The 22,199-nt window shown below is 41.2% G+C and overlaps 1 protein-coding gene across 2 annotated transcripts in view; it reads left to right on the top strand.

The window, feature by feature from the left end:
* Window positions 1-21,919, top strand: part of DCAF5 (DDB1 and CUL4 associated factor 5) — a 70,445-nt gene extending 48,526 nt beyond the window's left edge. For both annotated transcript variants that reach the window (XM_084520026.1, XM_084520027.1), the window contains exons 7-9: window positions 1,973-2,039; window positions 11,666-11,793; window positions 18,137-21,919. In XM_084520026.1, coding sequence (XP_084376152.1) covers window positions 1,973-2,039; window positions 11,666-11,793; window positions 18,137-19,945 — 2,004 coding nt within the window. In that variant the 3' untranslated portion in view covers window positions 19,946-21,919. The remainder of the gene's footprint in view (window positions 1-1,972; window positions 2,040-11,665; window positions 11,794-18,136) is intronic.
* The last annotated feature ends 280 nt before the right edge of the window (window positions 21,920-22,199 follow it).

Genomic DNA, 22,199 nt, shown 5'->3' with positions numbered 1-22,199 from the left:
AAGATACTGAGCTTTTTAGATGTTTTAGAAGTCTTTTTTTTTTTTTTTTTCTCCACATCATAGACAAACCAGTTCTTGCTTCAGCTGCACACTTCAGTAATAAATGTCAACAACAGGCAACGTTTTCATAACATTAAGCATAAGCTTTTTTTTTTTTTTTTTTTTTTTTTCCTATGGGGCATTTTCTGTGTAACAAAACACATGAGAGCTGCTTTCTTTCTGGTTGCTGGGAGGTTGCCTATGAGAGCCCTGATTTGTGCAGATCTGGCACCGCGGCTCAGCATGCTGTGGGCTAACGTTTATAAGCAGCAAGATGAAAGGGAAGCACGTATTCCTGGCACCAGTAGGTCAGTTTGGCAGAGGTAAGCTGCCTAAGTGCTTGAACACGTTGACTTGTAGAAATTGCTTTCTGGCTTGGAAAGGAAGGGTCTATGAGTGATGCAGAACTAGCGCACACACGTTTGTAATGGAACTGGTGTTTGATCAATGCTTCTTACCTGTCAGAAAATGTGCAGAGTTGCATTCATAAATGCTTACTCACATCCTACATCCTTAAAAATAAGAGAAAGAAGAATGGCTGGATTGTGATAGTTGGACGCCAGACAAGGGACTTCAGTGGTTGGTAATTGCAATTTTTGTGGCTGGAAACATCCAAACTCTGCAAGAATGTAATTAGCATTGCAAACAGAATATGTGTAAATTTATAGCAGCTTCTCCGTGTTGGTATATATATTTCTTGTTTATTTGATTCTCAGTCCTGTGTTATTCCAGGATTTATCTCCTCACTGCTTGATGGTACTTTGCCTGATGAGATTATATATCCCTGGAGAGTGAAAGACAAACCGAATTATATTTGAGCCAAACAAAACAGAATTTTCTCCTATCAACGGATAAAGAAAGAGACAGACTTGCTCTGTTTATTTCTTTTTCTTCCCTCCCTCCCTCCAAATAATTATAATAATAAAATAATTAAAAACCAGCTTATTGATTGCATTGATTAAGCAGAACCCATAAGTGTGCTGAGGATGGTAGATTTAAACTGTCTGCACCAATGTAACTGGAATTGGTATCTGCCAGTGTTTCCACTATGTGTCTTCTCATCTCTTAATTAGGGATTTACAGTTTATTGGATAAGAGATATTTGAAGACAAGGCACAATTTATAGCCTCTCTTAACTGAGGGGCATAAGCTTTTTACCATGTCAGATGTCACTTGTCATTCCAGTAAATGTTTGTAGTTTATGAAGTAGGGCTACTTCAGATTGCATTACTTCCGAAACTTATACACCATAAAGCTTGCTTGTTGTTCGTGTACTGTTGAAAAAGGGCAGCTGTCCATCTCTTCAGAGTAGCTGTAACCAAGAGAAAAATAAACTATATGATTCACATGTGGTTTTTGAACAGTTTGAGACTTGGTGACAGTGTTTAGCTTTGGTTTTGTTCAGTGCTGAAGATTATCATCATCATTGACTGACCTTTGATGGTCTTCAGCAGACTGCTGTGAGCCACACATGTTGTGCTTATGTGCAATGAAAGTGCTAGCTCTCTTCTTCAGGTATGTGTTCGAAGAAGCTTTCCTCAGTAGTTCAGAAGGAGAGAAAAAAGGGTGAGTGGCAGACATTAAAAAACTGGCAAGAGTTGCAGGCTGCAAGATCCATGTTTACTCTAGTCCTGTAGGTGTTAAAGCCAGCCATAACCTGTAGCCTTATTTGACAAGAAAACTTGCACTTTGGGCAGTAGGCATTAGATACACGAAGCATGCTTTTGAGCTTTGGTCCATTTATAAGCATGCAGCATTTTTCTGCTGGTACCTCATCCCTATTTAAGGGTAAGTTGATCAGTGAGGTGCAAAGAATGAGGAAAACTATCTCATTTTCTTTTCTTTTCATGTTTGGAGAAACTAGATCAACGATCACATAATGTAATTCAGGTGATACCTTGTGGTAAACTGCTTTTATTTTTATTCTTAACAGTACATTCTTTCGGGCTCTGATGACTTCAATTTGTATATGTGGAGGATTCCTCCAGATCCAGAAGCAGGTAAGTTCTGTTGTTTTGGAATTTGGGGGTTTAGGGTGGAGAATGCCTGACAAATACTAATCTGTTTTTGAAAAATTGCTGTTTTCACTCAGCCACTGAATCCAGAATTGTTCTGATGAAAGCTGGATGGGAAGAGTTTACAGACACATAGTGCAGTCTCTGGGTAGCAATGGACAATGCTATTTGAATCTGTGATCATAGTGGGTTTCTTTGTATTTCTTTTCTCTTATAATGATCATTTAAATCATCTGGATGAACTGACAGAGAGAGCTGTGGATGGAGGCAGGGTCTGCCTTTCCTCCTTCGCTTGGTAGACAAGAGTCTACCAATTCTGCTGCTTCTAAGCTCATCTGAGCTCACTGAAGTACTCAGATCTGTTACTAAGAAACTTCATCCCATAACGAAGCTTGCAGCATAAATGATTCTGGCCAGTTTTATACAGTGCCACCCTCCTCTTCTTTTCATCCTACCCCAAAACCCTCCCACTGAATTCTGACACGGAGCAGGTATGCTCTTGGACGTTCTGGGTGGAGGAGCACTAGCTGGTGGAAACAATGACCATTTATTTTGACCTTTTTTGACTATTTTGACCTTTCCCCAAGCTGGGGCAGACACAGTAAGCAAGTAGCAGCAGTAACCCAAATCTGCATAGAACAGGAGTTGGGGGTGTTAAAGAAAAGCAGCAGAGTGGGATATAACAATGGTGTTCCAAATGCTATACAGTTGGTCGGTGCCTAATTTGATACTGTCTGTTATTGTGTAGGATCTGACAATGCAACGCCATCCATTACTATCTCTAGGCCTTATAACATCAGCACCTCTCTTCTGTGGAAACGATTCAAAATGCTTTTTAAGAGCGGTGCTGAATCTTTGTTGAAAGACTTAAGACTCCAGGAAAATCCACTACCGTTTTGGTTTTTAATGGCTCTCACAGTTTAAACTCCACATTGTAGTGGTATTAAGCACAACCAAGAGTTCTTTCATGGTCTCAGGTGCTCTAGCAATAGTGTAAGAAAATTACAGTCTGCTTTGGAGGTGAAGTGAAAAGATTTTGTTTTGCTTTGAAAGGCCATTAATCACCACGGTGTAATCCACAGCTAAGAGGATGACTAACCTCTAAAAGGGTTGTTTAATGCCAGAATTTTGAGGAAAATGTCCTTCTAATCTTGGATTGGTTATTTAATGAACATTTAGTGTTGCAGTCCAGAAGTCCTGAAGATGGCCCTATTAAAAATATCAGTACCTCAGCCTTCTGCCCTTTTCTTGAAGGGTTTATAGAGACTTCCCTCTGCTCAGCTTTCCACTTGTATGATTTCCTTCTTCATTTGTTATTATTTTATTACTAAATATGGAATTTCTTTCTATCTAAAGCAAAAGTTACATACATTCACATTAGTTACTTATCTGTATATTTTCTTGTGCACTGTAGTAACATATACAAAATGTAATTCTATACTTATCCTCACTGCATTTATAAATTCTGGGTTTGGGTTCTTGTATTTGGCTGTGATGCTTTTGAAAATTCTTTTTTTCCAGACAGCTACAGCTGACAAACCTTATATCTGGAACTTGTGCACAAGGACTGATAGCTGGAATTGTCACAAAAACCTGTCTTATGTGTTTCAGTCAGCTTTTTTGTTTCTGCTTCTTGTAACTTGAGGAAGGGTGTCAGTAAACTTGCAACATTTCAGTTACAAAATTAATTACTTAACATCAATTGCCATCAGTAATTGCTTAATAGCATCTGAAGATCCTGTAGTAGGAACCTGTCTGTCTTAGAGAACTGCTCATGAGACTTACTGAAGGAGTTTTAAAAAGCTCATGAGTATTGCTTCGATAAACCTAGAAATTTGGTTTCTGTGGCAAATCTCATCAGCCATCCAAGTCACTTGTGATAGTCTTAGGGAAGTTCTTCTATTCTTCATGCAGCCGTTGAAGGGTTGGGCCTTTTTTGAATGTGATGAAACATCCTTTTTTTTAAATCTGGTCCTGTGGCTCATGGTAATTCAACTGGAGAGTTTGCTCTGCCTCCTCCTTGGAGAAGTCTTGCTATAGGGTATGGAGGCATTAGAAACCTTCTGCTTCAGTGGAAAACTCCTTATTCTCACGTCTTAGCTTAAAATAGAAATGTCTTTGGGTCTGTAATCTGAGGGGGTGGGATGTGTTTTTTTCATTTAAATGTTGTACAAACTAGACAGGATGATGTAATGTCCTGTACTGTTGGTTGATATTTTAAATAAAAATATCACCCTGACCGATATCTATCTTTCCAGTTGAATTCAGACATTGTGTTGCTATAAATATTTACGGTACAACTCCCTTAAATTATATCAGCTATTAATATAAATAACGTAAATAGCAACTTATTTGCAAAAAGAAACCTTTTTATAGAGCTGTGTGCTTAGGGACAGCTCTGAAACAGATTGTTTTGGTTACATCCAGGTATAGCAAGCATTAGCTAACTCATGGTTAGCAATATTACTACACAAAAGATGAAGAAGACTAGAATAGAATACATCAGTCAGACAACTGCAAACTTATTTCATTGTGGAGGAATGCAGTTACCTGTGTTGGTATTTTGCCAGGAAGATGGAACAGATTCTGCTGGTTTTATGGCAAATAATTATAGTTTAGAGGTGTCTTCCCAGTCAGTTGCATTGCGTCATTCCCCCTCAGCTGGAGATTCCTCCAGTGGTTTTGTTCAGATGAATTTTTAAGGCAAGTTTTATTTGGGAGCTGGGGAAGAGCAAAGGATACTCCCCAAGCTGCTTAGGGAGCTATTCTGCTGAAGAGCCTTACTGTCTTCCTCCACAACTTTAGATTGTTCTAAATAAGCCAGGACTTCCAATGCCAAAAAGGAGTTTCTTTTTTTACCGCCTTTTTGTCCTTTCTTGAAGATGGAATAGCTTGTTGATAATTCCGCTTCCTCTTCCAACTGAGTGCTACCCAGCTTTCCCCTCTTGCCAATCGTGTGGTAAATTTGTTAGCCAACTTCCTCTTTAAAGCACGTATTCCAGTTTTCTTCAGAGGCAGAGGTTCTAGCACAACAAATACATTGATCTGGTAGAAGAAAAGCAGTCCTGAGTTTCCATGGCATTTATTTGACTTGAAGGCAAGCTAGAAGTGAGAGCAGACATCGGCCCTAAGTGACCTGCCCAGCAAGCCTGTTAAACAGCATAAGCACTTCAGGCAGTATTTAAACCTAACTTCCATAAATACAGCCTCTTAGTAAAGAATCCCCGTTCAAGACAGAACCTGACACGTCTTGCGGAGTAATAGAGGGCTTAGTAGGAATTTACATTCCTCACCCACTACTCTGAATCATCTCTGCAACTCAGAGCTTGTCTCTCTTGCTTTTGAAATACTGCTCGAAGATGCTGTGTGAGGGACATGGTATTTGTGATAGAGAAGGCAGTTGGCAATCCTTCAGTTTGCATTGTCGGGCTCTTACCAGAGAAAGAAAAACTTGACTGAAGTCTGAAAAACTTGACTAAATCAGAACAGCAAACTGTTTCAAAACCTCTTCTTAATTCTCTCTTTAGCTGCTAGCAAGAAAGGGCCCATCATTGTGGTCCAGTTACTAAACTAATTGCATCAATTTTGAGCAGAACTGATGCAATTTTTTCTTCCTTTTTTTCTTTGGTCACTGTAAATGCAGACGGCTCCTTAGGCTTGAAGAATTCCTCAACAGATCTTTTCATATTGGAGACAGCTTTCCCCAGAAGCACTTAGCAGTCCAGGAATGCTACACGAGACTCCCCTGATGCCTCCTGTCTTACCAAACCCTCTCTTACCTGGCAGGGAAGGGAGAGGTTCTTGACCAGCCCTTGCTGTTCTCACTATCAAAGATGCTGTTCTTTGACATGACCAAAGTCAGCCTTGCCTGTGCTGCAAGGAAACGGTGAGTTTGCTCTGGCTGCTGCCATAGCTGGACTCAGATTCGTGATCCCACTAGAAGGGATGGTGCAGGCACCTGTGCTCTCTGGGCAGTAGTATTGGTGTTTAATCTAGCTTCTCTACAGACACTTCTCTGAGGAGCAAAGCTATCTGCTGGCATGCATTGGACAAAGCAAATGCAGGTGAGTAAGTGATCAGACGGACATCGAAAGGGGTCTGAACATAATTTGCTGCCCTGACAGCAGAAGCCCTGTACTCTGTGAATGTTTATTTGCCCGACTGGTGGAAGAACATGAAGCAACCTCAGAGTTCTACAACATTGAGCAGTGTTGGTGCTTGCATAGCCTCTCTCTTCCGTGAGCATTTCATGACCTCATAGGATTCAAATTCAGGGCTGTGGCTTATGGACTAAATGAGTCCTGTATTATTATTATTATTAATGAAAACTAAATTATTTTTAAGTTAGCTTTCTTTGTAGTGCCAAGTACTAGAGTGAAACGCTGTGCTGTGGCACACTGGCAGCAGCTGCAGATATCTGGTTCTTCTCAGGAGCTTTCAACACTTTGAGTAATTTGCAAGGCTTGTATGAAGTTATGCGTTAGTTTATGGAGCGTCTTTCTACCTTATATGAACAACCAGTGGGACTTCTTTCCAGTGTCCTAGATAGAAAGGACTTCTTTTTAATGAGGTCATTTAATTCCTTTGTTACAGAGACCGTGGAGATTGTTCCTTATCCCAGGAAGTTCTCCAGTACTTTGACTTCCTTTTTAAATATTTGGAACAATGCAGCTTCTTTTACTTCAGAGACTCTTCCATGTTCTTACAGGATTTCTGCACTAGGGCACTCTTTTGAATAAGCACTTCCATTTTTTCCTTATTCTGCAGATAATTTCTTCAATTGTTTGCTTTAAATACTGCTATGTGTTACGGAACTTCTCCATGGGAGGATTGCTGTCCAAGTGGCTTGCTCTCACTTACTATGTTTTCCAGTGTTTATTTGGTTTTTAATATGGTGGTGTGTACCATCAAACATGTTCTCTATATATGAAATGCTAGATTATTTGCATAAATATGAAAATATGCATAATTAATACTTCATTGGCATAATATTTTAAATGCATAATAATAAAGCAAGCAAAAATGTACTCCCTTTGACAACTCAGTAGACATCTACTGCAAGGCATCGTACTGTTGTTTCCTTCAGTCTGTATTAAACCTATAGGTATGCCATGTTACCATGGTATTCTTGTCAAGTGTATGTAGAGGAAATCACTTTTAAAAGTGTATATTTAAAATGTGCACTTTAGATTTAAGCTCTAACAAGTTGTTTGTGGCAGCTGGACAAATATCATAGTAGGATATATTTAGAGAATTTTTTGAGACTTTGAATTGCTCCTCTTTGGTACACCTATTTGCAGGGTATACAAAAAGAAGGATTTTCTTGACATTTCCCTTTGTGTATCAAATAAAAGCAGACCAGCACAGCCAGAACACTAAATCACTAGTCAGAACTGTCTGTAAGCATAGCAATTTTTGGAAGGCTTTGCAAAACCAGCTAGTATATCTCCATCCCCTCCTCCAGTGGGTTAGAAAGTTAAAAACCTTCTAAAATCTGAATAATCAGCCTGTGAAAACTTTTAAAAGTTTTTTTTTCTTTAATAGCACCAACATGTATGTGAGCTAAATCCATGACATTTGTATAAATACTGTGTGTATAAGTGTGGTAACTATCCAAGAATATGAAAGCTGTCATGCTAAACCAGTTGCAAGACTTGTGCATGCCACTAAATTCGAAAGCAACACCACCTTCCCCCCTCAAAAAAAAAGCTAACTTCAAAAGCAAAATTTTAAGTTTTGTTGTGATAACAGAAGCAAAACAATGGAAATAGAAATACCAGTTTAAGTGAAGACAGCAAAAAGAAAAATAAATAGAAATCATTATGTATAAAAATGGAAGATGGCACAAGGAATTTGAGCGCTTGGTGGCCAACCTCAACTTAATGCAGAGATTATTTTTATTTTTTTGGCAGCAGACGTGAGCAAACTCGGCTCACACTGTGCGATGGCTAGAAGCTGTACAGCTGCAGCTGAGCCTCTGCTGAGCCTGGACTGTTGAGGCCTGCTGAGAGACCAGGGGGATTCCAGACAAGTCTGGACACAAGCATGTCTGCCACATAGATACTCATGTAATATGATAGCGGCTTTGCTGGACGACTGTGAAGTGAAGAGGATAAGGATGAGAAGGATAAGGATGGAGAAGAAGGCTCTGCATTAAGCGTTGGTTTAGAGACATCACCGAAGCATATAGGAGTTGATAGACTAAAACTGCATCAGGCGAGGGAGTTCTCCAAAACCAAGGGCCTGGGGCAGTCTCTTACATTTGACACAAAATTATCAGGACACTGCTGGAGTCAGTACTTTTCATTTTAAATTATTAAAACCTTTCATGCTACTGGAAAAAGCTGTCTGCTAAACTGTGGTTCCACTAATCACAAAGCTCTTGGGGACTTTTCCTGTAATTGGCAGTTAGTTGTTTTAAGGGGCTTTGTAGGGAAGTTCACTCCAGTGCATGTTTGAGTGTTGTGCTTCCTCTTTACTATTAACACTGTGAAAGGACCTATTAGAGCAAGTCCAGAGGAAGGCCACGAGGATGATCAGAAGGCTGGAACAACATCTCTCCCATGAAAACAGGCCAAGGGAGTGGGGGTTGCTCAGCCTGGAGAGGAGAAGGCTCAGGGGAGACCTAATAGTGGTCTGACAGTACCTAAGGGCAACCTACAGGAAAGCTTGAGAGGGATTCCTTGTCAGGGACTGTCATGACAGGACAAAGAGTAATGGCTTTAAACTAAAAGAAAATAGATTTAGATTAAGTTTTAGGAAATTCCTTACTCAGAGGGTGGTGAGGCGCTGGAACAGGTTGCCCAGAGAAGCTGTGGATGCCCCATCCTTGGAAGTGTTCAAGGCCAGGCTGGATGGGGCTTTGGGCAGCCTGGTCTAGTGGGAAGTTTCCCTGTGCATGGCAAGGGGGGTGCAATTAGATGATCATTGACGTCTCTTCCAACCCAAAGCCCCTATGAGTCTGTGATTTTTAATTCAGAGAACTTCACTGTTAAAGCAGAAGGCTTTGGAGTTTCTTCACACTTTCTGAATTTGAGTATGGCCATGGGAGAGCTGTGTTCTAGACATGGCATGCCATGTACTTTTCATCCAGTGCTCTTAGTAAATTTATAAACATTTGAAGTTTCAGAAGACAGTTGTGACATTAAATAACTGTTATCGCTGTTCTACTAGGAAAGTAATAGTGGGTAAATTCATACCGCTTATGGTCCCAGAAGAGGCCAGTGACTAGCTTCGAAATGCAGCCCATTATAATTCCCTATTTGCTCATTGTTTCTCTAACTTCAAATTATTTTGTGTTTCATTAGGTATGTTTCTTGCTTTCTATGGAATTCAGGCAGCTAGAGTCCACTGATAGTTAAAACTTGTTTTCACCATTACTTACAGACTTGGAAATGTTTCCTAAGCAAATTGTCTCTATGCTACTGAGGCCCTCTTTCCTGGAACGTTTGTCTGCTGGGTCAAGATAAATGTGTTGAGAACTGGACTTGATGTAACCATCTACAGTTGGCTTGATAGATGCAAGTGGATTGACAAGTGTGATTTGGCTGGAAGGAATGCTGTGGGAGTAGGGCAACTTGCCATCAGCCACAAATGTGGTCGTGAATGTCTAACCAGGGCGAGCAGAATGAAAGGGTGTGAGGAACCTCAAAAGGAAACGAAAATCAAAAGAGCCCAATCTGACATTTAATGAACTTGCTCTCAAATCAGTTATTAAGTAGTCAATTTTGCTTACCCTGGTGAAATCTTGCTGGAATGGCTGAAGGCCAAACTTGTCCTTATGGAACCTCTGCAGAAAATACAGGTGTGCTCAGATAAAAGTACTCAGGTAAGCGAACTATTCCAGGTAGCTCAGTCTCAGAGTAGTTCTAGTGAATGTATCTTGAAGTTAATTGGAATGATCTCACTTTCAAATTCATTGAATTTCAAATGTCTTCACTCTATAGACAGTCTTTAAAATTCTTTTTTTATATTTTCTTTCTTTTGCTCGCCATCTCTCTTCCCTTCTCAGGCATGTTATCTTTCTATTCCAAAGTGCCTGCAAAAATTGATCTGTGCAAATAGAACACTTCCTAGAAGCTGCAAAGGTCTGTTTGCAGATAGGTTTGAGATTTTTAGGGGGTTGTATAACTCTTCATTTCTGAATCATCATCATTGAGTGTACACATCAGCCTGGTCTTTAGACTGTAGTTGAGTGGAATGGATAGAATACGTCTAAGAGGAGAGGGGCTAAACAGAAGCTCGCAAGCTGCAGTTCTTTATCATTTATGTGACCTAACAAATGGAAGGTGATAGAGGAATGTCTTTTTTTCCCTCTTTTTATATTTTGACTATTTTGTCTTGCTACCCTTTGATGCTAATGCAAGCTTTTATTCTGGAAGTGTGTACTGTGGAGAACTCTGACTGCAGAAGACAGATGGTTTAACATTGGGTTTAGAGCTCAAACCAGCAGCTATTTCAGGAGAGAGCTCCTCTTGAGGACAAAGAAGGATAGCAAACACTTGCAGCAAGAAGAAGCAATTATGTTAAAACTTTACATATGCATATCAGTTTACATACACATAAAGTTTACTTGTTCAGTGTTAAGATGACTATAAGTAGCACATAAGCTATTGAAGTGATTTTAACCTTCTATAAGGTGTGCTTATGACCTTTCAAGTTGTAAGTAGCAAGATTGTTTTCCTCTGAAGTGGTTTTCAGTTTTTACCTCTCATCTTCTAAAAGTCTTGGTTTCTTTCACTTTCACTGTTAATCATAGTGTGTTGATTGACTCTTGTTTATTCAGATACGAAGGTATGCTTTCTAATAAGTTAATCATTTTATTTACTTTAATACTACATAATTTGTGGATATATATTAAAAAAATACTGTGTGACAGTTTCTTGCTTTGGTGTATGGACTTAGTAAGAGTCAATAACTCAGCTTCTGTTTTGAGTTTTACAATTACTACAAAAGTATTCTGCTTTAGTTAATTCTCTCCCTTGTAGAAGAGAATGCTATAATTTACTGGTCAGATTTGTTATTTCAGGGCCCTCTTTAAGCTTGATTCACAGAAATATGAGTTGTTATAGATCCTGGTCTAGAGAAGACTGTACTAAGTCTAGCTGTACTATAGTGACGCAGGTTAGTAGCCCTGAAGGTTTCCTATCCATCTGACTAGAGTTAATTGTGACAACGATGAATTGCTGATTTTTTTAAAAATACAGCTAATAGGAAGTCAACTCCTTTATTAGTCTCTGCTTCGCATTCACAGACTGAGTAGTGTCATGCCTTAGGCACTATGGTTTCACTGGTGATTTCATAAAATATGTATGTTGCTCTTATTCACATACTTGTCCTATTGGGTCAAAAACCTTCTTTGTTTGTTTAGATAGTTGAACTAAAGCTAGCTTCCAAGTCATAATTTGCAGGAAGGATGCTTTTCATCAAACTTGCAGCTTTTCATAGGGGCATTACTCATAAATTTGGAATTCTGCAGCCAACACAGGCCTTAAGTATTGCAGAAAAAAGCTGAAGCACATTGTCAAATATAATATGACTTTAAATTATTATGAATGAAAGCAATATGGAAACTTAATTATTCATTTCAGTTGTCTTTGTTTTTCCTCTAGGTGGCATTGGCAGGGTTGTCAATGGTGCTTTTATGGTATTGAAAGGTCATCGGTCAATTGTAAACCAAGTCCGGTTTAATCCTCACACTTACATGATCTGTTCATCTGGCGTCGAAAAGATTATCAAGGTAAGATCAATTATCAGAAAGTGTGTTCTTTCAGTAATTCAGAAAGGAGTGCTTTGTTTTGCTCAAATTCTTCTCATCATTCATACCCCACGCCCATCCAGTCTTCCCATTATCTTCTTTTCTAAGGTGGTATGTCTCGTTAACTGGCTAAACCGATGCAATTGGCATTTTAACTTAAAACTCCATTTCAGTTTTAAAGGTTTTAGAGATAAGCAATAAGATTGTGATTTCATGTTGTTGTTTTTGTTTTACCTTGAGAAAGGATATATTTTTCCCCACTTTAATTCTGTATGTTGCTGAAGTACCATACAAACTTAGGAGAGTTTGGTAACAGCCATAATATGCGATCTCCTAAGACTTCAGTGAAAAATTTAGCAAATTCTCTCTGAATGGTACAGTTGAGCCATAGCATAGCCTGACCTAGCTGAACTTGGCCCAAATACTGCTTCAGGGTCCCTTTTATAATTTCTGTACACACCTCTGGATTAGATCAATTCAGCATCCCTTTCTGTGGCTTTCTTCTGAATCATGCAACAATTTTTACAATTTTTTAGAAAGTTTGTGTCTTGTTACGTGGAATGTAAAGAGATGGCGATCTCTGTTATGCTCTGGTATTTTTTTGCTTAAAGAAAGACAGCTGATATTGTGGGACCAAGGCAGAAACTTTTTTTTTTTTTTTTTGCCATTTTTAATAACAGAGGTTGAGAGTGGAGAGATGGGATTATGCTATGCTAATGCACTTTGCATTCTGCTGCTATAGAAATTTTGATATTATTTATGTCTGCCAACAAGAGGAGGAAAACAGATTTTATTTTTATTAATTTTTAACTAGGATAATAAGAACTAATGCTGCTTCTACACTTTTGTTGAATGACTTCATAAAGGTCTTAGCTGCATGTGGCTATAAATCAGGTCGTTTATTTCTGTGAGGAGTAAATAAATTCTTTAGTAAACTACAAGTTGACTGAAAGAACTTGCCCTGGTAAGGGTCTGCACACTATGGACCAGAACTGGACAAAATAGTGGGACCACAGCCCAGTGTCCAGCTGCATCACTTGCTTTATGGCTATCAACCTTTGGTATCTGGTCCTAGTTCAACTTCTCTTCTGTCTTCTACTGGTACTTTAGTTTGTTTTTCTACGTTTTACTTCATCTGTGTCCTTTGGATAGGTTTGTATGCAAATATCTTGATCACAAATCCGTCAGTTCACAGGCTTTGAACAAAAGAGCATTGAACAGTCTTAGCACCTCACTGATTTTTTCAATTTCCACGCAGCCAGTCTGCTGCTGTTTAAAAGCAGTTTAGCGAGAGCAATACATTTGCTTTGGGAATTCGATTCACACAGTCTCAAGCCTCCCTTTTGGACTTCAGATCTGCTGACCCTTCACCCTATGAATCCTTCCTGCGTGAGTGTGCTTAGACTATTGGATTAGCATTGGTATAAACATCCCCTGTGTTGCTTTTGTGTACTTCTGCTAGGGTTTTTCTGTTTTGTTTTGTTGGTTTTTTTTTTTTGCCTAGTGATTAAAAGGTTAGTTTGATTAACGTTCCAGTCACAGGTTGTGTAACTCTTTGAAAGACATCTCTGCTTGAATGCTTCCTTAAAAGAGAACCACCCGTGGTGTCACAGAATATGCCGTGCATCTTGTGTAGCTGCTTTGAGCAGCTCAAGTCCCCAAACACTGCAAGCCAGAGAAAAATCCAGGGAAAGGTGTAGGAAGTTTTAGAGAGCCTGAAGTTCTTATGCTTTTGTTGTATGCTGTTTTGGCTCAGCTTGTAAAGCACGTTGTTTGGTGCTCAGGTTGTTTTAAGGTTCATGTCTTGTTCGTTCTGCATGGCTTTACTGTTTGAAGGCACAGTCTGAGTAAACAACAGTTTTGCAGGTGACCATATGGTGGTTTTCTTCTTCATTGCAGCTACTTCTGAGGACAGGCTGGACACTAGTAACAGCCACTAGCAGTAGGGCAAAACAGGAGAAACAATACCAGCAGTTCTGAGACTCTTGGGTCCGCCTGGTGCAAAGATGCAAGAGCAGCCTGAGGAGAGAGACCTTGCAGGGGCAGGGAAAAACGTGGCTGGATTGAGGAGTGAGGGAGCAAGGAAGAGAACATCCATGTGGGGAAACAGGAGTAAAGGTGGTGGTGGCTGGCAGGAAGGTGAGGGAAGTGGCAGATTGAACACCTGAGAGAGAAAGACAACTTGCAAACCAGTGGAAGAGGGCTGTTTACTGCATTAAAAGCAGCCGAGTCCTTCCCTTGTATGGCTGTCTTTCTCCCACGCAAATGCTTGAAGCGCTTGCCTGGAGATGTTGAGATGACAAGAGGAAGAGCCATAAATAAAAACCGTTGCTAGTATTTTATTTTTTTAGTCATCTGTTTAAGAAGTATCTGTTCTTCCACAGTCCTTCAGGTATCTTTTAAAAATCTCTCTGGAATTAAGTCATGGGAGATAACTTCATGAAGTTCGTCTGCTGTTCCATTCCCTCAATTGTAGAAACTGTGATGAATTAAAATGTGGATGCAAGTAGTCGGTTTGTCTGAGCCCTTATTTTTCAGACTAGCTGGCCTAATTTTAGTTCTTGTAGAAGTGAGGAACTGATAGCACCAGCATCAAGGCGTGATACAGACAAGCCATTCAATAATGCCATGTGCTCCTGCCAACACACTTGCTATTTTAATGCTGATTGCAAATGAGATACAAATTCATCTCAGGCCTAGCCCTGCTGCAACGAATAACATTTGCGAGAATGATTTTGACCTTTTCGGTTATCATATTTTGCTTTATTTAATTTTGTAGTAAGGCGGCACCTGCAGGAATTTAATTCAATAATTCAGTATTTTAGGGTTTGCCCCCTACTAGGAATGGGGATACAGTGGTTAAGCTGAAGTGTGTATTTGTATGTATTAATATTCAAGTGAGGAGGCTTTAGAAACCTAAAATGGTAGTCAGCAAGCTGATTAATAAAGGATGCTTGAAGCCTTGACTCCGAGTATGTATGCTGGATCCAAACAAATTGTTCATTGCTCTGCATTTTGAAAACCTGAACCTCAGAAACATAGCATGGGAAAGCACAGCTGCCAAATAAAAGTGTCATTTTGCTTGAAGCATTTGCCACTATGGCTAAGCAACATAAAATAGAAAAAAAAATACTACTTTTTCCTCAGTTAAGTATAAGAGGTTGGGATGTGCTGGCAGGAACATGAGTTGCACTACAGGAGAAATAAACAAGGCTTTCCCTCCCTCTAACGTGTGGGGCTTAGAGGAGGGCCACGGAGAATCATGCAGTTAGAAGACAGCTCCAGAAAAGCTAAAATGGATAAAGTGTGTAAGGATTTTTAGAAAAAAAATACTATTTTGTATCGGAAATGGAAAACTGCCTGATTTTGAGGGCAACTGTCTATCAGGACAGCAGAGCCTACTGGCCTTGTTGCTATGGTGACAGATGAATGTCATTGTGGCGAGCTGCCTTTGCCTAATGAGATAATCTGATGTAGCTGGCTTTAATTATTCTCATGCTAACGGCATAACCATTTCTCTTTCAAAATTTTGGTGGTTTGCCACCATGGAATACAAGAAATTCAAAGATGCTCGCAGCGGCATCTCTGCTGAAGTAGCGAAGCCGTTTTGTGCTCCCTTTTTCTGTTATTGTTCCTATTTTTATATCTGTACTTGGGGCATCAGTGACTAATATTCAGCTCCTTAATCCTCTGACAAGGAAAGAACTTCTTGATAGATTGTTGCTTCAGTGGGATGAGCTGCCAACTTATTTTCTCCAACTTGCTCACATTCTTCCCTGCCATGGCATCAGTCAGAGGATGAGAGAAACGCAAATGCATGCCATTTGCAAGGAAGCCCATTTCAGATGCCACAGAGAGAGCACTGGACAAATTGCTGTCAATTTAAAAACTTCCCAGTTTTGCTGAGGAAAGAGTCTTTGATTTCTTTCTGGGACTCTGGCAGGCCCTTCTACTCCCTCATTGCAAAATGCATAAAAAGTAGGGACATCAGTCTCCAGTGGCATCTGATCCTGTGCAAACTGTACCAGCAGGCATTCGTGGGGATAAATACTGAATTCCCCCTGACTTCCCTTTTTTATGTACTCCCTAGTGAGAGTACACAAACCCATCTCAGAAGGGAAAACGCCTCACTATGGACTTTTTAGTTATCTTTTTGATATTTAACACTGATTTACTTTCTGATGCTTGCCTATTGAGCAGAAAGATCGTGTAGCAATATAAGGATGTGGAATCTCAGTACTCACTTGTTATACCTTTTTAGATGACTCTTCATCGTAAAAAGGACCTTTCCCAGACTGACTTCAGAGCAGACAATCGCTCCTCCACTTATATTGGTTCATGCAGAATCTAAGAGTTTTATAATTCTTTTGCTTAAAAAAAAAAAAAAAAAAAAAGTCATGACAAAATCCAGGAGCTAACTTGCAATGGTCTTACATGTCCAAGAATATTTAAAACTTGTTCTCTTCTTAAAAGTAAATGTTGTCCAGGCAAAACTGCACCTGAAGGAGATTCAGGAATCCATCTTTGGAACAGAGACGAGAAACAGAGGAAATTTGTCATCCCAAGCAGAGGGCAGAAACAGGAAGCCGCTGTGATGAGGAGGCCTTCCCTTCGCAAGCTGGAAGTTTAGGACAATTCTGCATTCAAGATGCAAAAACGTGTATGAGATGTTGAACTGGATGGCAAAACATGTTCAGAACAAAAGTTTCATAAAACACGGTGATCAGTCGAATGCCACTAGGTCTGTCTGTTTTGAGGAAGGGGTATGCCAGCCTGCTTGTCCAGGCACACAGCATGAAGCATTTACAGGAAGGTGTGTGCTCCCTGACCACAAAAAGGTGTGATCTACCTGCTGAAATGCTCAAGTCTGGGAGAACCGTAGAATTAAGGTTACCTTTCCATCTTAAATTTGGCTGCACTGAACAAGTACCTGCAAGATAACTTATTTTGGTTTTCTTCAGATATTAAAGGTATAAGATAGATAGTACAGTAGTGAAAACCTCTGTAAATACAGAATTACTGGAATCCTCATGGGCTTTTTTTATTGTGCTTGTCATGGTGGTATGAGGTTGAATGTGTTAACTTTGCATCCATGAGATGAGTGCTGATTATCCCATTTACAGAAGCAAAACACTCTATTTGTGAGTGATTTTGGCTACTTGGAACAAAACTTGTCTAATTTCTATTGGGAAAGGAGTTGGGTGTTTTTGCCAAGGTCTATCCCAAAAGACCAACCTAGAGTAGGTAGCTGGCATAGAAACATATTTTGTGAGTTTATTAGCGTGGTTAAACCAACGCATGACTGAAATCACATATTGTATCAGAACACTGAGGCAGTCTCGTGGATAAGGTACCTACTAGCTCTGTGCCCGGTAAATGCTGTGCACGAGATTAGCAGTGACCTAGAGGAAGGTGGTGGTAGTTGTCCAAATATGTGTTTCAGTTGTGTTGTCCCTGAATCTGAGTAAAACTGAGAAAGGTGAGGAGATCCTTTTGTTACGTTTGCTATGGATTAACAGTTTCTTAAGAATAGAGGTGGATCTTCTTTGGGGCACTTTTTTTTTTTTTTTTCCCCTTCATAGTAGGAAAACTGAGGAGATAATAGACTGAGAGTACGGTCAAGGCTGCTGATATTGGTGAAATCATTTCATTTTGCAATATTACTACCTCTTCCCACTTCAAAAATAGCTTTCAGTAAAGCTCTTCTCCTTCACCTTTCTCCTCTAACCGAACCTGCTGCTGCATCTTGAGAGGATGTTGGATGCTTTCTTTCCTCCTCAACGGTTCTCTAAAGGGAGTAGTGCAAGACAGCTTCTCACCTCCATGCATTCAGCTCCCTGCCTGCTGATCAGGTGTGACTGACTGTGCAGCTGGATGAAATGTTGCTCTACATCACTGGCACAAGCAACTCTAGTTTCCTGGGAAACAAGTGCCTTCATCCCTCATTAGTGCTAAGACTATACTGTAGGCAACAAACTATTCTTACAGTTAGTGAGTAAGCATCACCTATTACATAAAAATAGAGCCCTGCAATTTGGGAAGAATTATTACACGCTGAAATATTGAAACGGCGGATAATCTGCAGTGTGAGAGCTCTTAGCTTTCTGGATGGGTGAAGAAGATGCAGGAAGAACACGTTTGTGAAGGGAGAAAGAAATCTCTGGAATAATTGTGAGTGTGGGTGTAGGGGGTAAACATGAATAAAAAAATCTGCAACTTGCAGCTGTTATTAGCATGTGCTCTACTGTTCTATTGCAAATGCTTTAGTAGTTTATGAAGTCAAAGCTGTGTGTACTTTATTTTATTTTGTTATTTTCTGTTACAGATCTGGAGTCCTTACAAACAGCCTGACTGCACAGGGGATCTAGATGGCCGGATTGAGGATGACTCGCGTTGCCTCTACACTCACGAAGAGTACATCAGCCTCGTGTTGAACAGTGGCAGTGGTTTGTCTCACGATTACGCCAACCAGTCGGTCCAGGAGGACCCGCGGATGATGGCCTTCTTCGACTCCCTGGTGCGCCGGGAGATCGAGGGCTGGAGTTCTGACTCGGACAGCGACCTCAGTGAGAGCACCATCCTGCAGCTCCACGCGGGAGTGAGCGAACGCTCCGCTTACAGCGAGTCGGAGTCCTCGGCCTCTTTGCATCACTCCCCACCGCACACGGCCGAAGAGTCTGATGAAACTGCCTACAACTTAAGGGCCTTAAGATCAGCGGAATCCCCCTCGGCCAGAGAAGACGTGGCTTCCCGTCAGCAGAGGCTCTCCGCACTGCGAAAATACCAGGATAAACGTCTCCTGGCCCTCTCCAATGAGTCCGATTCTGATGACAACACCTGCGAGGCAGAGCTGGATACAGACCTGTTCCCACGGCCACGATCCCCGAGTCCCGAGGAGCACGAGTCCAGCAGTTCCAGCAGCAGCAGCAGCACGGAAGACGAAGAGGAACTGAACGAACGGCGCACGTCTATGAGGCAACGCAACGCGCTGAGGCGCCGACAGAAGGTGCAAAAGGAGGAAAGGACTAACACTAACACAGAGAACGTGACCCCTTACATAGGTGAGGATATCTACGATTACCCCCAGATCAAAGTAGATGATCTTTCTTCTTCGCCAGCTTCTTCACCGGAAAGGAGTTCAGCCAACAAAGAAGTTCTCAAAGAAAGGACCTCTCCTTGTTCAGACAGTGAATCAGTGGAGAGAAAGATTTACAAAGCCTACAAATGGCTTCACTATTCGTACATATCGTATTCGGCTAATAAAGATGGCGAATCCTCCAGAGGAGATGGGGAGAATGATGAAGGGAAACCAGGAACTAGTGGAAGGCACAGTACAGCACACGCGCTAAATAAGGAGGATGCCAGGAACTTGAGCTCAGTGGTTCCTCAAGGTTCCCCAGCTCTTTCTGCTGAAAGCCACAACAAAGAAACTTTAAAGGAGTGTGGTTTGGTAGAAAATTCTAGTAATGGTCAAGCTCATGAATGTGACAATCATCGGCGGGTGGAGAGTCAAGAAAACACATCTGAAGACACTACCAGCGGGGGTATAGAGCATTCCTTTGAGACTAAGAAGCTCAATGGAAAAGCTAACTGCAAAGGGCTAAATAGTTGTACCGAAGAGCCTTGCCTTCAGCCCGCCGGCCTGGTGGAACAGAAAAACAGTCAGAACTGTCAGCCAGCACCAAGCCACCACTCGCTGGTCCCTCCGTTCTCTGGCGTTGCCATCTGTAGCATGTCGGGTCACTGCTCCAGAAACCAGGCTGACGACAGCGAGGAGAGGAGCCTCGACACCTCCTGCGTTAACCACAACAATGGCCATTTGCATCTTCGCCCTTCGTGCTTCAACAACGGACAGAGTTTCGGAGAGCAGGAGGCTGTGATTCAAGGACTACAGGTGCGCCCAAACGCTGACAATGGCAATCTTGCGCAGGTGGGTGCGACCTTGCACAAAGACTGCTGCCTGTCTGAAATGGACTCCAACAGCTACAACGTGAGCACAAGAGAGGATCCTGCTGACTTGCATCCCACAGGCAGTGAGAGCACTCCGTCTCTCGGAGGACTGAAAAGACACAGAGCGGAGCTGGAAGATGCAGATTCAGAGAATTCATCCTTAGAAAAGAAGTTAAAAACATGATAAATGCAAATGTCTGTCGTAGTGTGCACTCAAAAAAAAAGGAAAGGAAAAAAAAAGAAAGTATTAAAGGCACATAGAGCTTGGGTCTGAAATGTTGCGTTTGATTCTCCATTCCATTCTTCAGTGGGTCTGTTTTAGATTGCCAATGGTTCATGCTGTATAAAAATCCAACTTACTCCTTAATGAGACTGAGTCTAGTGTACCCATACAAGGTTCTGTTTAAAGTAAATCCTTATTAAGACGGTTGACTGAATTATTCTTGTGTGAACATGTGTCGTTTGTTCAGCCAGCCAACCAGGATGGCTGCTTTAAGTTTTAATTGTTCTTCTTAGAAGGAATTTTTCCATTCTGACACTTATTACGCATTACAGGCTGAAGAATGATTGAATTAGATCACTCTGGTGGTAGCTCGGGGTGTGTTTCTTGTTGAGGAAAATGGGGAATAAACCTTTCTGGCCCCTGTATTCTACTTCAGGAACTAAAGAAATGCAGCCCTTAGGGGAGGATGTTTTCAGAGCTTACTGATACCTTTACAGATGATAGTTCATAAAGCACTCGCTTCTGATACAGTTCAGTGACATTATTTTTATGCCAACAGAAAAGCTATAGGAAATAAGCCTCTTTCCAAAATCAACTTTAGACTGTTCCCATGGTGACATTCAATTTTGTGGGTTTTGTGAAAGAAAGGAACTGAGTAACACGGTGTCATCATTACAGTGCAATGCGATTGTTTGGCAAGAGGCGGCTGTTATGCTGCAGGCCTCGCTCTAACCAAGGGCATCAGAAGTCAGGCATTGAAGCATGCAAGCCTAACACACAAAGATTCGGTGTTGTTATTATTATTACTCAGAATATGGCTCTGAGGGCTGGGATGTATCCTGACTGTGCCTTCCCCTCCCCTGTGTGCTTGCTTCTGGGAGGCAGTGGGCCAAAGAGGAAGCAGTGGAAGGACGGGTGTTGTAAGCGGTGCCTGTTAGCAGCAGCACTCGGAGAGGTCTGGAAAGTGAGTCAGTGAGCAAAGGGAAAAGGAACCTCGTATAAAGGACCTGACTGTGTTTGTGCCCTGCAGTGCTGACAAGGGAAAGGTGCTGCTTTGACCCTAGTGGTTGTTACAGGCTTTCAAGCTCAGTACTGATAAAGGACTAGCTGAGGTTAAGGAGTAGGGGACTTGCTGCATTGGGCAGGACGCTAGCAGTGCAAGGAGTGTCTCAGAGTAATTATCTCACACAGACAGCTACCTGGTACCTGGGGAAAGAAGCAAGACACCCTGTTAAAACGTGATGAAAGTAAAGGACAACTTTGGAAGGGATGCTGGGAGGGAAAGGGAAAGGGATGGGAGGAAGGGTAGTCATGAGCTGAAAAACTTTGTGCTACAATTGCTGTGTGCATTATGCTGCTTTCCCACACTTGATCAGCTTTGCTAGGTGAGAACTTGGAGTAAGCATGTGATGCAGTACTGGAGAAGCATGTTAAGGAGGCTGAAAGGGAGAGGGATGTTCTCCAACACCAGTGCAGGTGGCAGTCAGAATGAGCTGATGTATTGCTCCCTTACTGAAAAAATCGTTCTGTCCTGGTCATGTTTTGGACCACTCCAATCACTGTAGGAGTGTCCTACTTGGTTATATAAACACCTTGTTGTAAATGCTGGTTTTTAGCTAAAATCTTTATTTTGCCCTGTCAAATCTTTCAAAAAAAAAAAAAAAAAAAAAAAAAAAAAGATATTTATATTAGAAACATTTTCTCAGCTGTTACACTCACTTCTGCCCTCCTCTGAAGAAAGCCCAGATTGCTGGTGAAAGCGTCTCCACTCTCGTATGATACGATAATTTTTCTCACCATTTCTCCAGTGCCTCATGGTCTCACTCTCTGGTTCTTCTGTTTGTTTTCGTAAGCTGAACAAAAGCTCTCCAGTTTGGTGTTAATGCTCCTCCCCAAGCCTGGGACATAAAGATTTGCTGTGTTTTCCCAAAGGTAGCCTCCCATGTTGTCTGCGTGCTTGTTATTTCTAGTTTCTGTGGTGTTGTCCGTGTGCTTGTTTTTTCTGGTTTCTGTGCAGCAGGAGCAGGAAGGTAGGTTGCAATCTTAACCTTTTGTTCACAGGAAACTTCGCTGCACACAAGACCTGTAGTTTCCAGCTCCGTGGGTTCACCTCACACAAATAAATCATGTCCTCAGCACTGGGCAGCTGCCTTACCTGTAAAAGACAAAGGGGAAAAAAAATAATAATAATGTCTGCTACAGGTAGACAACAGTG

The sequence above is a fragment of the Aythya ferina genome, assembly GCF_964211825.1.
Source record: "Aythya ferina genome assembly, chromosome: 5".
Lineage (NCBI taxonomy): Eukaryota > Metazoa > Chordata > Aves > Anseriformes > Anatidae > Aythya > Aythya ferina.
Note: the sequence above shows the minus strand (reverse complement) of the source record. Positions and strands in the feature narration are given on the sequence as shown.